This window comes from Pseudorasbora parva, chromosome 15 (genome assembly GCF_024679245.1).
Source record: "Pseudorasbora parva isolate DD20220531a chromosome 15, ASM2467924v1, whole genome shotgun sequence".
Taxonomy (NCBI): Eukaryota; Metazoa; Chordata; class Actinopteri; order Cypriniformes; family Gobionidae; genus Pseudorasbora; species Pseudorasbora parva.
Genome location: NC_090186.1, coordinates 38,625,165 through 38,643,095, shown reverse-complemented (window position 1 = coordinate 38,643,095; position 17,931 = coordinate 38,625,165). Strand labels below are relative to the sequence as shown.

Here is a 17,931-nt window from a genome sequence, read left to right as displayed (position 1 = left end):
GAAGTTGGGAACATGAAATTGTCCAAAATGTCTTGTATGCTGAAGCATTAAGATTTAATTTCACTGGAACTAAGCCCAACCCCCTAAAAACAACCTCTGACCATAACCCCCCTTCCACCAAACCTTACACTTGGCACAATGCAGTCAGGCAAGTACAGAGAAGTACTCTGACTTACCAGACAGAGAAGCATAATTTGTCACTTCAGAGAAGTCTAGTGGTGTTGTCCTTTACACCACTGCATCTGACGCATTGCATATCTCTTAGTGATGTAAGGCTTGGGTGCCGCTGTTCAGCCATGGAAACCCATTCCATGAAGCTCTCTATGCACTGTTCTTGAGCTAATCTAAAGGCCACACATATTTACTTTTTTGTTGGGGACTTCTGAGTACTGTGCACCTCAGCATACACTGACCTCACTCTTTTTTTTACGTGGCCACATCATGGATGAGTTGCTGTTGTTTCCAATTGCTTCCGCTTTGTTATAATACCACTAACAGTTGACCGTGGAATATTTAGTAGTTAAAAATTTTTGTGAATGGACTTGCACAGGTGGGAACCTATCACTGTACCATGCTTGAATTCACTGACCCCGTGAGAGCGACGGGAGCTTGATTTTTTTACACCTGTGACGATGGAAATGATTGCAACACCTGAATTCAATGATTTGGAGGGGTGTTCCATATATACATATATATTGCAAACAACATCTGAATTGTAAATAAATTATAATAATATAGCATATTAAATTATATTTCTGTTCCATCAAAATTCATTAGAAATGTTGACGGGGTCGGGGTGGGGGGTTGGTCACATTTTTCTTAAAGGGAGCCTTTAACTCCATTGTAAACATTAATATGTGAAAGTGAAAACTTCCTGAGCCTTTTTTTTGTTGGGTTCATCTCAACATTCATCCCTAATAATATTCATGCTCATTGTTTTGTAACATCAGGTGATGTGGAACCTGATTCACCAGATGAGATAAGATAACTGTGACTCAGGTAAGGGGAGCGAGGAGCAGGAGGGGGCTGTTAAAGTACACTACAGAGCAGTTTCATGTGCACTTCCTTCTTAAACATCTTACAGAGACACTGTTTGTCAGAACTGGTAAAGGTAACATGGACATATTATCTCTTGTCCTGCTCTTGCTTTCAGCCCAGTGGTCCTGCGCTCAGGAAGACCCTCTTCTGCCTTTCTCTGAACACCTGGACCCCGAGCACAATGTGCGGCTGAAGTGGGGCTTTGATGAGATCCAGGGCACCATCTTGTTCGAGCTCACTGTCAACACCAGCGGCTGGGTCGGTTTTGGCTTCAGCCCTAAAGGAGGAATGATTGGAGCCGATATCGTCATTGGAGGAGTTGGACCGAAAGGCAGTTACTTCACGGTAAAGTCAAAGACTGACACTGATAATAATGGTCAAAGACACAAGCAGTGGATTTATATAATCGATTCTGATTCATATATGTATTTGATATTAGTAAATTAAGTATCTCTAATGTACATTTTTAAATATTCAAGTGGAGTTTCAGGCTTTTTATTTTTTATTCAGATTCATACTGATATGTATTCAATATATAGTTCATTAAATATAAGATTTTATATTATTAATTATTTATTTCGTTTTCTCAGTGGCTTTAGGCTGGGATATTTTGGAAGTTATTTTATAAGTGTAACAAAGTCAAAGAAAAGACAAAAGTCTACTTTTGTATGGATTATATTTGTTTCTAAACTAGATGTCCTAAAATACATGCAGGCTGTAAACTAAGCAGATATTGTAGGGGTTTGGGCCTATTGAAAGTCATTTATTAAAGTAATTTGAACTGGATTGGAAACTGTACAATACAATAAACATAACTCCAACATAAAGATTCTAAAAACGCCTGTTGTAATGTGTACATATATCTTTGTTTTCTGTGATCAGGACCGTCATGCTGTGGGAAATTCAATACCTGTGGTTGATCAGCAACAGAACTACAAGCTTCTGTCTCTAAGCGAGTCTGACGGGAAAACAGTTCTGAAGTTTCAGAGGTCCATTAAGTCTTGTGATGACAAAGACTTACCCATCACTGTAAGCATTTTAACCATTGTTTCCCCCCTATCCATTACAAAGGAAAAATAGTTCAACAACACCAGGAATGCAATCCTCACCTTTCATTGTAAAATATGAATTATGCCGTTTTTATTCAGAAAACAATGATGGTGGGTTGAACTATAGCATTACAAAACAAAAGCAGCAATGCAAAGAAATCCGCACAATGGTCCTCAGGGATCAGGGTGTTTCTGAGAACTCCTCTCTCTGAATAAAATGCTTATCCTGTTTATCAAGAGGCTCTCAACTGTACATCTAAAACCCTCCTTAACTAAAAAAAAAACACAATTTTAAAGATCAATCTACAGCTGTTCTGAGTGGCCACATGCACACTGCAAACTTTTATGAGTGACAACCACATTTAACTGACATTTTGTGGGTGGCCAAAGAGCTTCTCATTTTCCATTTTAAAGATCAAGTAAAAGTTTTTTTATTTTATTATTTTATTATCAGAATCTTCCCATGAAGTTGATCTATGCGTACGGACAGAGTGATGACATCGTGTACCATAATAACCGAAGGGGAACAAAAGAGGTGAACCTGTTGAAGTACATGCCCCGTGTCAACCCTCCAAACAGCAAGTATTTCGACATGACTATGGTCGATGTAAGAGATTTTTAACTTTTGCTTTTGCCTGAAATGTTATGAATAACATTTAATAATGCAACAATTATTCCACTAATTTAGATTATTACACTCCAAAAAATTCTGGGTAAAAAACAAACCAATGTTGGGTCAAATATGGACTAACCCAGCGTTTGGGATGTCGTAAGCAAATATTTAACCAATCGCTGGGTTAAAACAACCCAATTTCTGGGTTAATCCATATTTGACACAACGTTGGGTTAAAACAACCCAGCATTTTTTAAAGTGTAAGAAAGTACTCCATAATGTTCATCTAGATTTGATCATATTGTTGCAAATGCCTGTCATTCACTATTGTTTAAAATGTTGGGGTCTGTACGATTTTTTTTAATGAGTGAGTGTCAGTTTTTACTGTATGTTACTACATTTAATTTCAGTTCACTGTACCAGCCAACCAGACCTACTATCACTGCAAGATCATGACAGCTCCGACTTTTGATCGCAAACAGCACATTTATCGTGTAAGTGCATCTATGAACTTCACACACATGATCTATCCACCGATCTGTCGATCATCTTCATCTCTGACTTACTTTCATTTTCTGCAGATTGAGCCGTTCATCACAAACTTTGACCTTGTGCATCATGTGCTGCTGTACCGCTGCCCGCAGAGTGTGACCGAGCCATTTGAAGCGCAATGTTACACAGGCAAAGGGGAAGAGTGTATGGAGACCGTTGCTGTGTGGGGAGTTGGCGGAGGGGTTAGTCGCTCATGTTTTTAAAGCATTTTCATGTGAGACACATCCCAATTTAATCCAATTCAAGCCATTATTCACTTCAATGTAAGTTAATCATTCAGGGGTGCGTTTCCCTTACAACGACTTAACTCACTGCTTAACTACCATAGCCCGCTGCATCGTTGAAGAAATCAACTAGCTAGTCACGAGTCAATGATGTCACGCAGGTGGTGGAGTAATAACTGCTTTTAATTAATTATTGTGAGATCGAATTCATGATCGATTTTTGCTATAAATTATGGACATTGCACCTGACGAAATCTTATTTTTATCAGTTATTTAGCTTTATTTCATTTCTTTATTAAATCATAGGCTCATTCTTACGGCCTACTAGAGCACGTCCACACATGCACTTCAAAAAAGGTGCTTTAAATCTCTTGACAAACTAAAAGACATAAAATACATTTCTATTTATTCAAAATAAAATATATAGGCTAGACGATACTGAATATCAGCTTGCTTATTTTGCTCGAGTTAGGGTTTATTTTAAGTTAAGTCCACATGTCATGCAAACAAGAAACTATGCTTCTATGCACAGCTCCAAAGTGTTTGTTGGAAGGATAGTTTCGGGAAACACCGACTGCTGATAATGACGGAACTTGGGACCATACACTGTAAAAAATGATATGTTCAATAAGTTATGACAACATATGTTTTTACATTGTTTTAACTCATCAAAATAAGTTAAGAAATGTTAAACTTGTTTTTATTAGTTATACAAGACGTAACTCATTTTTTAAAGTCAGTTTAACATAATTTAAGTTGAAATAACTTAAACATCCGAGTCGATTGTACTGCAAAAGTTCAAAATCTGCCTTTTTTTTTTACAGTGTAGTGGGCTAACGATGCTTTTGGGAAACACACCCCAGACCAGTTTTCTGAACTGATTTTGCTGGTTCGCCAAAAAGATATGATTCAATTAGATTCTACTATTTAATTCTACTATTCATGTATATACAAAACCACTGTGAGGTAAAATTATTGATTGAACCTCTGTGTAACCTTTTAATTATAAGATTTTTTTATCATGATGTTTTTCAAGGCTTTTGAACTTCCTGAGATGGCAGGACTTCCAATTGGAGGAAATGTTGGTGATTTTTTCTACAGGCTTGAGGTGCATTACAACAACCTAGATAAAATTGCAGGTCAGTCAGTAGGTTTACAAAGTAAAATGTCCCACTTTTAAAGTAGGCATGAAAGTTTAAGTAGTCTTTTCTTCCCTATTCATAGTTTTTATGTGTTGCCACAGGCTTATAGGAACGTACCTTGTATAGTTTCAGGTAGGTCTAACAGGTAGGAAATATGAAGAAATTGAATAAAGTTATCAAATACTTCACAGTCTTTACTGCATAAATTATAAATATAGATTAATCATTATTAAAGCTACAAAAGTTATGATGTCAAGAGTAGTGACTGTGATTTATATCTTTTTCTTTTGTTCTTTGATTATCCTTGATGCCAGATAACAACAAGTTTACTAATGCAAATCTGACACCATCCCATCTTTACAGTCAATTAAGACATTTAACTCTGTGCTTGGGACTGTTGCAAGGATACTCAACAAAAAGGCATTTTGCCTAATTGTGTGTATTTTTGTCTGTTCAAGTGCTGTCAGAAGTCATGCGTGTGTCACTATGTTCTCTTTTGTGTCTTGCCAAGTTTGAATAGTTTAAAAGCAGTGAATAAGAGCATGATCATATAATGCAACTCTAACCAAAGGATGACGGGGGGAAATGGATGAGGCTGTTAATTCCATTAAATAATAATGAATTGAATATTATAAACTGAAAAAAATATTGGATGTGTTAACACGTAAATTTTGACAGCACTAATATTTACAGGCATAGCATTATATCCTGAAGTGAACACTGATTATCTCTTCATCACAGCATCTGTTAGTCGGTGGCAATATTAAGTGAACATGTTGTCCTTAAAGTTGATGTGTTAGAAGCAGGAAAAACAGGCAATCGTAAGGATTTGAGCGAGTTTGACAAGGGCCAAATTGTGACAGCTGGACAACTGAGTCAGAGCATCTCCAAAACTGCAGCTCTTGTGGTCCCGGGAAGGAACAGTGGTGAACGGGTGACAGGGTCATGGCTCAAGGCTCACTGATGCACGTGGGGAACGAAAGCTGGCCTGTTTGGTCCGATCAAACAGACGAGCTACTGTAGCTCAATTTGCTCAAAAAGTTAATGCTGGTATAGAAAGGTGTTTGGGCATTCTGCTGGGAAACCTTGGGTCCTGCCATTCATATGGATGTTACTTTGACATGTACCTCCTACCTAAGCATTATTGTTGCAGACCATGTAAACCCTTTCATGGAAACGGTATTCCCTCGTGGCTGTGGCCTCTTTCAGCAGGATAATGCGCCCTGCCACAAAGCAAAAATGTTTCAGAAATGGTTTGCGGAGTACAACAAGGTGTTTGAGGTGTTGACTTGGCCTCCAAATTCCCCAGAGCTCAATTTGAGCCTCTATTCGAGCGTCTGTGGGATGTGCTGAACAAACAAGTCCAATCCAAGGAGGCCCCACCTCACAACTTACAGGATATAAAGGATCTGCTGCTAAAATCCTGGTCCCATATACCAACACACACATTCAGGGTTGTAGTGGAGTCCATGTCTTGATGGGTCAGGGCTGTTTTGGCTGCAAAAATGGGACCAACACAATATTAGTCATAATGTTATGCCTGATCGGTGTATATATTGTACATATCTCCATCATTTTTAATTTGATTATGCTTTTCACATAATGCTTCAGAGGATTCCAGTTTGTTCCCTCACTAAAGCCGTTCAGTACACAGCCGTCTTGTTGTACCTTTGTAATTTTGTTTGATTTTAAAATACTTTTTGGCCTAAAATCAAAGTTTGAAAGGTTATGATTCTCCTTGTAGATGGTTGGTTCTAATCAAAGAACTGGGAGAAACTGTTCCACTCTATTGTTGTGATCTCATGTGAGTGATAGGTTGTCCTGCCCTCTTTTGATTTCATGATGACATAAAAAACAATATTTATCTCTACACAGGTCAAGTTGATAACTCAGGTCTTCGATTCTATTACACATCTGAACTCCGTCAGCATGATGCAGCAATTCTGACGACAGGTCTTGCCGTGAATGAAGGGTACGCCATCCCCCCCAAGGCCAAATCCTTCCTCACATACGGCCTGTGTGACACTGCTTATATTCCAATGGTATATATGTATTAGCTACTCAAATTCTTACAATAAAAGGCAGACTCAGCAGATGACTGGATGATCTGTTGTGTTCTGTGATCTGCAGGTTCTGGAGACGCCACATGATCTTCAGGTCTTCTCTGTGATGATGCACACACACTTGGCTGGACAGAAGGTGCGAGTCGGACACTTCAGGTAAACGTTTTTGACCAATCACTGACATAAAGTTCACCTGAAATGAATGAGTGCTTGTCTTTCTTCGGTGGTGCACAACCTGAAGTTAGTGTAATGATTTAGTCTTTTTGTAAATTCTTATCCTCTTCAGAGACGGACAACAAATCGATCTTCTAGCTGTGGATGAAAACTACAATTTTGAATATCAGGAAGTGACAAACTTGGGCAAAACTAAGACAGTGCAGTTGGTAAGTGCTAAAAGGTTGAAACTAATATATACAGGTCCTTCTAAAAAAATTAACATATTGTGATAAAGTTCATTATTTTTCATAATGTAATGATACAAATTAAACTTTCATATATTTTAGATTTATTGCACACCAACTGAAATATTTCAGGTCTTTTATTGTTTTAATACTGATGATTTTGGCATACAGCTCATGAAAACCCAAAATTCATACTAACTTCCGGGGCGCTGCTCTGTGGCGACCTGCAGTGTTCACGTGCGAAGTTTGTTTGTTTGTTTGTTAGTAAGTCTGCGTTGTTTTATAAACAATTCCTTTCTCTCGCCGGTAATATGGAGTTTCACGGATGGATTGTTGGACTCATTTTATGGATTTTAAGTATTAATTTAATTAATGCACTAAATGCCGAAAAAGCCGCAGGCGGAGTTGTTCGGTATAGCCGGGAATTTTTACAAACACACTGAGTCAACATCTTACCACAGTATACCAAGCTATTTGAAATCTTCACAAGTCAAGGCCATTAGAACTAAAAGGAAACGGAGACGAGGCAGAAGAGGTGGGATTCGGCAGAGATTAAAAAACCTGGGAAATAAACTTCCCTTGCCTACGGTTTTATTGATTAATGCCCAATCCATGCGGGGGAAAACAGAGGAATTGACTGCGAATCTTCGCTATATGCATGAATACAGAAACGCCTGTGTTTTGGCGATTACAGAAACTTGGCTGAACGAGAGCATCCCGTCAAGTGAGATTGAACCCACCGGCTTCACGTTGCATCGAACGGATCGCGATTCTAACATTACGGCAAAGTCTCGCGGTGGTGGAGTATGTCTTCTTATCAGGGAAAACTGGTGCAGACAAGTGGTGGTAAGAGAATCTCTCTGTACTCCAGATATTGAATTACTGAGTGTATCACTCAGACCATTCTACCTACCTCGGGAGTTCCCACAGCTGTTTTTCACAGTGGTTTACATACATCCTCAAGCAAATACAGCTAAAGCTTCGCACGTATTATATAAACTCTCACAAAGGCTCGATACTATGTCTCCTGATGCTCCAAAATTTATTTTGGGGGATTTTAATAACTGTGCTTTGAAAAATTGTTTAAGGACTTATTATCAGTATGTGGACTGTTGCACTAGGAAAAATAAGACTCTGGACAAGTGTTATGGCAATGTTAAAGATGCCTTTTCTGCCTCCACGCTGCCCCCATTGGGACAAGCTGATCACAATGTTGTCAATCTTCGGCCCAAATACCAAAGACTTCTGAAAAGAGAGAAGCCCCAGGTTAAGACTGTGAGAATTTGGAATGATGATAGTATTATGTGCCTTCAGGGATGTTTTGAGTGTACTATGTGGGATACATTTGATTCTCCAGATATTGATACCTATACAAATGTGGTCTCAGATTATATACAGTTCTGTGTAGACTCAGTTCTACCCACAAAAACGTTCACTATATTTCCAAACAATAAGCCATGGGTTTCAAAGAAACTTAAACAACTATTGAATAAGAAGAAAATAGCATATTATAATAATGATGTTTTTGCTAAAAGGGATATTCAAAGAGAAATCAAACGACAAATTAAGGTGGATAAGGCACTATATAAACAAAAAATTGAAGCTAAAATGTTACAGGGAAACTCTAAACAGGCATGGGAAGGCATCCGGACGATGATTAATATACCACATAAAAGTAAGGGAAATCATAACACAAAAACTACAACTATAGAAGCAATAAACGGAGACTTTGAATTAGCAAATAGGTTAAATCAGTTCTTTTCACGCTTTGAGGATACAAGTGAGGATGAGGATAGTAATAACAATAATAATGAGAGGACTTTCTCGACGGTGATTAATAGTAATTTTCTCATCAAAGAGGCTGAGGTCAAGGAACTGTTTCAAAGATGTAACAGATACAAGAGCCCAGGACCTGATAACATCTGTGGACGAGTGTTAAATAACTGCGCTGAACAATTATCCAACATTTTCAGTTTGTTGTTTCAAACATCTTTAGACCAGCATGTTATACCAACTATATGGAAAACCTCAACTATCATACCTATTCCAAAAAAGAATAAACCAGTAGAGCTTAGTGACTATCGGCCAATTGCATTAACCTCTTTGGTGTTTAAAAGCTTTGAAAGGCTTGTTAAACGGTATCTAGTGTCACAGACACAACATTTAGTGGATTCTTTTCAATTTGCATATCAGCCAAATAAGGGTGTGGATGATGCAATTTTAACATTATTGCATATTATCTACTCACATCTTGAAGGTCCCAAAAATCATGTTAAAATATTATTCGCAGATTTTTCTTCAGCTTTTAATAATATTGTACCATCTATTTTGGTTGAAAGACTAGCCACAGAGTTCTCCGTAGACAGGGGGCTTATTCTTTGGCTGCAGGACTTTTTAAGAAATGAAGAGTTCAGCGAGTGTGTGTGGGGGACACACTGTCTGAGAAACAGATTACTAATGTTGGATCTCCGCAAGGCTGTGTCCTCTCACCTTTATTGTTTATTTTGTATACGAATAACTGTACAAGTACACATCCAGGGAGATACCTAATTAAATTTGCTGATGATACAGCATTAGTTAGTCTCCTTCAGGGGGATGAGGAAAATCACGGACCAGTTTTAAATGAATTTATTTCTTGGTGCGACACTTCAAACCTTAAGTTAAATATTGCAAAAACTAAGGAGATGAGTATTGATTTTAGGAAAGAGTCTTTGATGAGTGTGACTACTATTAAGGGAGAGCCTATTGAGAGTGTTAATGAGTATAAATACCTTGGGGTTGTTTTGGATCACAAGTTGAAGTGGGATAAATGGACTGATGCTGTGTGTAAAAAGGGACAGCAAAGAGTATACTTCCTAAGGAAGATGGTGTCATTTAATGTACGTGTCCCAATATTAAGATTGTTTTATAACTCTTTTATTGAAAGTGTCTTGACTTTTTGTATTACCTGCTGGTATGGAAATCTCTCAGTTGTGCTTAAGAGTTCACTTAGGAGAATTGTAAGTACTGCAAGTAAGCTAACTGGCATTCCTCTGTCAGGCTTAGAACAAATATATCAAACACGATGTCGGAAGAAAGCAATGAAAATTATATTGGATAATAGGCATCCTCTGTTTGATGAGTTTGAGAGATTACCATCAGGGCGCAGATTTAGAATACCAGTGTTTTTTAAAAAAGATAAAAATCTTTTATGCCACAAGCAGTTAAAATTTTAAATGAAAAATAGTATTTTTGCAGTGTCTACTGAGCTGGTCTCAGTGATGTTTTTTTTTTATTTTTTTTTTTATTATTATTATTTTTTTTTATGTTAGTCTTATTTTTTTTTTTTTTCTTCTGTGTATTATGTGTGTTGTTGTGTTGTGATTACGCATGTGGAAACAATTGCAAACAAATTTCCCCAAGGGGACAATAAAAGTAAAGTCAATTCCTATCTCAAAAAATTAGCATATCATGAAAAGGTTCTCTAAACGATCTATTAACCTAATCATCTGATTCCTGAGGCTTTTAAAAACTCCCAGCCTCGTTCATTACTCAAAACCGCAATCATGGGTAAGACTGCCGACCTGACCCTGTCCAGAAGGCCATCATTGACACCCTCAAGCGAGAGGGTAAGACACAGAAAGAAATTTCTGAACAAATAGGCTGTCCCCAGAGTGCTGTATCAAGGCACCTCAGTGGGAAATCTGTGGGAAGGAAAAAGTGTGGCGAGAGGTGACCGGACCCTGAGGAAGATTGTGGAGAAGGACCGATTCCAGACCTTGGGGGACCTGCGGAAGCAGTGGACTGAGTCTGGAGTAGAAACACCCAGAGCCACCGTGCACAGGCGTGTGCAGGAAATGGGCTACAGGTGCCGCATTCCCCAGGTCAAGACACTTTGGGCTACAGAGAAGCAGCACTGGACCGTTGCTCAGTGGTCCAGAGAACTTTTTTCGGATGAAAGCAAATTTTGCATGTCATTTGGAAATCAAGGTGCCAGAGTCTGGAGGAAGACTGGGGAGAAGGAAATGCCAAAATGCCTGAAGTCCAGTGTCAAGTACCCACAGTCAGTGATGGTCTGGGGTGCCATGTCAGCTGCTGGTGTTGGTCCACTGTGTTTTATCAAGGGCAGGGTCAATGCCGCTAGCTATCAGGAGATTTTGGAGCACTTCATGCTTCCATCTGCTGAAAAGCTTTATGGAGATGAAGATTAATTTTTTCAGCATAACCTGGCACCTGCTCACAGTGCCAAAACCACTGGTAAATGGTTTACTGACCATGGTATTACTGTGCTACATTGGCCTGCCAATTCTCCTGACCTGAACCCCATAGAGAATCTGTGGGATATTGTGAAGAGAAAGTTGAGAGACGCAAGACCCAACACTCTGGATGAGCTTAAGGCCGCTATCGAAGCTTCCTGGGCCTCCAGAACACCTCAGCAGTGCCACAGGCTGATCGCCTCCATGCCACGCCGCATTGAAGCAGTCATTTCTGCAAAAGGATTCCTGACCAAGTACTGAGTGCATAACTGAACATAATTATTGAAGGTTGACTTTTTTTGTATTAAAACACTTTTCTTTTATTGGTCGGATGAAATATGCTAATTTTTGTATGACCTGTATGCCAAAATTATCAGTATTAAAACAATAAAAGACCTGAAACATTTCAGTTGGTGTGCAATGAATCTAAAATATATGAAAGTTTAATTTTTATCATTACATTATGGAAAATAATGAACTTTATCACATTTTTTTTTCACATAAAAAATGATGAAAATAATGAACTTTATCACATTTTTTTATCACATATTTTTTGAGAAGGAACTGTATATGCAATTATTGGCAATAAGTAAAATAAAGCATCTTTTTTTGTCTCGCAGGGTGACAAATTGCTGGTGGAGTGCACATATAACACTGAAAACCGCAACACACTCACATGGGTTAGTACAATTACATAGAGGCTTATAGTGTCTTTTATTTATGTAGTTTCAGTGTTGGGGAAGTATATTTGTGTTAATTAACATATTTGGGCTATTAAATTTGCGTATATTCTGTGTTTGCATTTCACAGTTTTTATTATTTTTAAGGAATACTGAATTTTTTTGGTGTTGCAAGTGATATAAGTAAATGCTTGTTCACATTTAGTCTAGAACTACAATAAGTATCACACACCTCTGCCTCATATGATTTCTCTCAACACGGGGACAGGAGAGGTGTGAGTCAGCTGCATTACACTACATTTCTGGCTCTCCTCCTGCATTTTCTTGTTGGCTATCCAATAAAGACAGAAAAGCCATGGCCGTAATTTTTTGTGCTCAAATTATGTGTTTAGTAAAAATTGAGGGGGGCAGGGGGTATGGATGTGTAACTCCCTTTTTTCTGCCCACAGGGGGGGCTCTCGACTTCAGAAGAGATGTGTTTGGCCTTCCTCTTCTACTATCCAGCTATGAATCTGAGCGGTTGTGTGAGCTTCCCTGATGTAGAGTCTTTAGAATCTGCAATGGGAGCAACAGATACAGAGTAATTTAATTGAAAACATTATTTTAATGCATTTAGCTCTTAAGATTTGCTCTAATGATAATGTGGCTTTTATTTGATAACTTTGCAGTATGTGGTTCAATATGATGCACATGAAGACTTGGAATGACACGTCTATCAATCAGTACCAACAAACACTGAAGACAGTCGATCAGTTCGTCATAGTCATTGACTCGTTTGTAAGTGTCCACACCTCTACAATACGAATGAAGCCTCTAATCATGCTTCTGTTCTGATTTCAGCTGTTATCTGACACCCTTCTCTATGTGTATTTCCAGAACAACGTGTCATACGACGCAGGGACGATTCCTGATCTCAAAACCATCCCGCCTGCGCCCTGCATGAGTGGTTGTGCCATCAAAAGTCTTGCTCTGATATCGCTGCTCCTCTGTTTGGCAGTGCATTGGGCTTCTGTATGAATGTTCATGCAAAATACTGAAGCTGATGTAACCTGTTGTTCTTTCATTGACTGTGATTAAAAGTCAATCAGTTTAACTGAGCAAAGAGTCCTAGCTCGAAATAACAGAACATTTAAAATGAAACATAAAATCCTTTTTATACATTTTGTAACAAATTATATCAAGATGGCAACTGGCTTTACACTTTGCTTCCATTGGTATATAGATCATGTATTTTATGCATTATTAAAATATCAAAATGATGTATTGTTATGTAATATGTAATGTTACTTACCTACTTGAAAGTTTCAATGATAATCTTAAATAGTTTGATTGTCAATACACTATTGTAATTGTTGATCCCTCTATACCAGGGGTGTCCAACCCCACCCTGTAGATTTTAGCTCCAACCCGAATTAAACACACCTGAACCAGCTCATCATGGTGTTCAGGGCTGCTTGATAATTACAGACAGGTGTGTTGGAGCAGGGTTGGACCTGAAATCTGCAGGACGGTAGCCCAGGAGCAGGATTGGACACCACTGAGCTACATTAAAGAAATAAACACAGCTAAGAAATTAGTCAAATAATTTTTTTTTAAGTAATAGCCTAAATTGCATATGTTCTCTTCACGTTTTTTAGCAATACCCTATAAACACAGAGTCAGTAAACCACTATTACATAAACAATATGAAAAACTTAAGACTTTATAAGAGTTTATATAAGTTGCTCACTAATAGGTAAATACCAAAGCAGCGTAAATGATTCTTGAGACACTCAAAATTGAGATCAGGTGCATCCTATTTCCACTGATCATCCTTGAGATGTTTCTACAACTTAACTGGGGTCCACCTGTGGTAAATTCAGTTGATTGGACATGATTTGGAAAAGCACACACCAGTCTATATAAGGTCCCACAGATAACAGTACATGTCAGAGCACAAACCATGTGGAGAGAGGAGAACCTCCCAGAAGAACCACCATCACTCCACCAATCAGGCCTGTATGGTAGAGTGGCCAGACAGAAGCCATTCCTCAGTAAAAGGCAGATAACAGCCCGTCCGAAGTTTGCCAAAAGGCACCTGAAGGATTTACAGACCATGAGAAACGAAATATTCTGGTCTGATGAAACTAAGACTGAACTCTTTGGCCTGAAAGGCAAGCGTCATGTCTGAAGGAAACCAGGCACCGCTCATCATCTGGCCATTACCACTTTAACAGTAAAGCATGGTGGTGGCAGCATAATGCTGTGGGGACGTTTTTCGGCAGCAGGAACTGGGAGACTAGTCATGATCAAGGGAAAGATGTACAGAGACATCCTTGATGAAAACCTGCTCCAGAGCGCTCTAGACTAGAGGTCTTCACGGGTCCAAAAATTCGCACCCGAATTCGAAGAGACCCGCAATGTTCAACACAGACCCGACCCGGACCCGTCTATTATTTCAAAAACTGGACCCGGACCCGTGCAGATCCGAAAAATGCCAAAAATATATTACCCGGAACCGACATGGACCCGTCTATTATTTGATAGCTGGAACCGAACCCGCCGGGAAGACACAGACGCGACTGGACCCGATTGTCTCATATTACACAATATAACGTTACTGCTGTTAACAAGTTAATGAACAAGCTGCGAAAAATAACTTTGTCTCAGTCAGCCTACCTAACGATATAGCCGTTGTCTCCCTTGTACCTTGATTGTGATGTATTACAATATTCCTCATTAATTGTTCCAAGCATGCTTAATTCACTCATTTCAGCTGTAAAAGTCCATTTTATTTCACAGTGACGGATTTATGAGTTAATTCGCATAATAACTTTGACTGTTTGCCCTTTTGAACTAATAACTATTGCTCGTTTAGTGCCATGGCCGCTTGCGTTACCATTATTTATTTGCCATAATCTCTCTGAGTCTGACTAGCAGAACTTTAAGATTAAACAAGACGGTTCATTCATATTATTTTTAAAGTCATTACAGTCACTGCGGTCTGCGGAAGCTCGGGTTGCCATAGAAACATGACGCGCTTGAGACTGCACTCGCGCTCAGCTGGAGCAACCTGAAATATGAACCTTTTTTTACGCAATTAACGCATCACAGAAAACATTTATGTGACAGTTCACCTGAGGTCTTGTTGCTGATTTGAAATATATTCTTGAGTACATTATTACCGCGCGCATGCATTAAATCTGCCCGCTTTCTAAAAGGCTGAGAGAGAGCGCGCGCGCGAGAGAGAGAGCGCTTGGGTTTTTGTTGAGTATTTCTAAACCTCATTTCCCGGCTCACACTTTTCTTATCCTAATTTAGCAATTTGTAAGTTACACAAAACACACAAGCCGCGCTGACTCTCACGGCCAGGTGTTCTCCGAGTCCGATTGACGTATTACATAGGCTACAACAGACCCGGGAACCGAAGTAATAGATTAGGACCCGACCCGGACCCGGCTGACCATTTAAAAAATAGACCCCGAACCCGTACGGGTCCCGGGTCGGATCCCGGGTCCACGGGTCTCGGGTGCCCCGTGAAGACCTCTACTCTAGACCTCAGACTGGGGCGACGATTCATCTTTTAACAAGACAACAGCCAGAGCCCAGACTTAAACCCGATTCAACATCTGAAAATGACTGTGCACCGACGCTCCCCATCCAAACTGAAGGAGCTTGAGATGTCCTGCAAAGAATAATTGTAGAAACTGCCCAAAAATAGAATAGGTGTGCCAAGCTTGTAGCATCATACTCAAAAAGACTTGAGGCTGTAATTGTTGGCAAAGATGCTTCAACAATGTCTCAATCAAAGGCTGTGAATACTTATACACATGTGACTTTTAAAATTTGTAATAAATTTGCAAATATTTCAAAAACTTCTTTCATGTTGTCATTATGGGGTATTGTTTGTAGAATTGAGGAAAATAATACATTTAATCCATGTTGGATTAAGGCTGTAACATAAAATGTGGAAAAAGTGAAGCGCTGTGAATAGTTTCCAGATACACTGTCATTTGTCGACCCTGTCAGACACAATAAAAAGCATGCCAATTTAATTAAATCTACCCCAAATAAAAAAACATTTAATAAAAAATTCTACCATTTTTTCCCCACATGTTGTACAGTGGAGCAATTTCTTTCTTTTTTTTTCAGTTGTAGCTGCCTTAATAATTATGTCAAAAACGACAAGATTTAAAGCTAAAATATTAATGAGCAGGAAATGGTAAATGATGAAATTAGATGAAATATGTATTTTCATTTTTTTATATATTCTGATTCATATATGCATTTCATATTTACGTATTTCATATGTAATATAAATTCTTATATTTGGGTTTATTAGTCTTTCACATCAAAGACTGACTGATAACTATAAATAAATCAAAACTAATTTTATCAAGTTTGAAATTAGCTCAATTAGAGGATGAAAGTATATTGATATGTTATATATGTTCTATTGTGAATAAAACATTGGCCCATGTGATTTGAAAGTCTCTTAGTTTTTATTTTATTTAAATAACAAAAAACGTCCCAACTTTTCCAGGATCAGGTCAAACTTCTGTTTTGTACTTTGTTTTTCTCAAACTACTGAGACTGTGTCCTTATAGTCCAGTCCTTCAGAGGCTTGTAGGCTAGTGTCCTCTTCGGCAATTAAACACTAGAATGAAACTTGATGTCTAGTAAGTGCTCTTACACCCGCCCCATGGTCATGGCATGAAAACACTATTGAAACTGAATTTTGAAAAAATACTTTGTATTACCAAATCTTTAGATTTAAAGGCTTTCTATTAGTACATTGAATGACAACCATATGCGGTCTCCCAGTGGATTACATTAAGTTTAGTGTTATAATAAACTCATATATAATATTATAATAAGGATTTTGTGAGATTTAAGGCAGCGAAGGATACAATGATGGCCTTCAGTGACAGTCGGTGACATGGTAGCCGAGATTTGTAGCCTACCCAAAGTGAGGACACAACTTTAATAGCCATTTTTTAAAATGGAAAATATAATAGAACATTAACTTTTTGTTTTGTTTGACATCTTAAAGCAGTCCGCTTTTTAATGTAACCATGTATTTTTTAATTTGTTTCACTTTTAAAAAACGTGTTTGGCAGCTTTATATTGTGACCTTATGCTGAGGTCAGGTTAAATTACACGCGTTTCCAAGTACAGAGCGTGCTTTTCAAATAATACTAAAGAAATGATTTAAAAGTAGAAGCAATGAATGTCCTGAGGATACAAATTTCCTTTAGATGTAACTTTTTAAATTATTTTTATTTTGTTGATATTCTTACTAGGGCATTAGAGCTTACTAACAGGGCTTTTGTGTTTAGGACATGTTTTGTACATTATCTCGAGAATCAGTGAGAAACAAGACAAATATCACACTCAGCATTTCTGCTCAGTCTTTGAGCCATCTGATACCTGTCTGCAGGTGCACATGCATAAACGTGTGATTTCATGTGCAGTGCGCATGAGTGAAGCTCAGACTGCTGTCCGACAGTGCACGAACAGCTGTGCATGTCTGGAGAGTTTTTAAAGCGAGGAGTCAAATTTAATCGATGAATTGTGACAGTCCTATCTTGTAACGAATGTCACTTCCGTTCTACTTTCCGAGTACGAGACCTAAATGCCTAATGTAAGCACAGTAAAAAGTTTTGCCACAAACTCAACTCAGTCAACTGATATCGCGAGACAAAAAGAAATATTGTCACATTTGAATATTTAAGATCTCGTGACACCCCTAATAACTGTTGATGAGACTGTATGATGTCAGTCACCATGGACTTCCCTTGAATGCTGTGGTCTGAGTGGTGGTTCTACATATTTTTGTATCAATTTGAATTGTAAATAAATTATAATAACAGGCTTACAGTAGATTTGTTCGGATAAATTCTGTTTCTTTTTTTGACAGTCATGCACTTGTGAACTACTCAAAACTTCCTGTGC

The 17,931-nt window shown here is 38.3% G+C and overlaps 1 protein-coding gene across 1 annotated transcript; it reads left to right on the top strand.

The window, feature by feature from the left end:
* The first annotated feature begins 1,087 nt into the window (after positions 1 to 1,087).
* Positions 1,088 to 13,153, top strand: LOC137042013 (DBH-like monooxygenase protein 2 homolog). The gene is made up of 12 exons (XM_067418698.1): positions 1,088 to 1,383; positions 1,921 to 2,067; positions 2,542 to 2,694; positions 3,111 to 3,434; positions 4,513 to 4,615; positions 6,494 to 6,660; positions 6,749 to 6,837; positions 6,968 to 7,064; positions 11,938 to 11,997; positions 12,447 to 12,577; positions 12,666 to 12,774; positions 12,874 to 13,153. The coding sequence occupies exons 1-12, from the start codon at positions 1,117 to 1,119 to the stop codon at positions 13,012 to 13,014; spliced, it is 1,788 nt and encodes a 595-aa protein (XP_067274799.1). The 5' UTR covers positions 1,088 to 1,116; the 3' UTR covers positions 13,015 to 13,153.
* The last annotated feature ends 4,778 nt before the right edge of the window (positions 13,154 to 17,931 follow it).

What these genes read in the sequence shown, in the direction of transcription:
- LOC137042013 (XM_067418698.1), top strand. Translation starts at nt 1,117, where the DNA reads ATGGACATATTATCTCTTGTCCTGCTCTTGCTTTCAGCCCAGTGGTCC. An exon ending in GTGCGAGTCGGACACTTCAG is followed by an intron (nt 6,838 to 6,967) that starts GTAAACGTTTTT and finishes TATCCTCTTCAG; the next exon opens with AGACGGACAACAAATCGATC. An exon ending in TCATAGTCATTGACTCGTTT is followed by an intron (nt 12,775 to 12,873) that starts GTAAGTGTCCAC and finishes GTGTATTTCCAG; the next exon opens with AACAACGTGTCATACGACGC.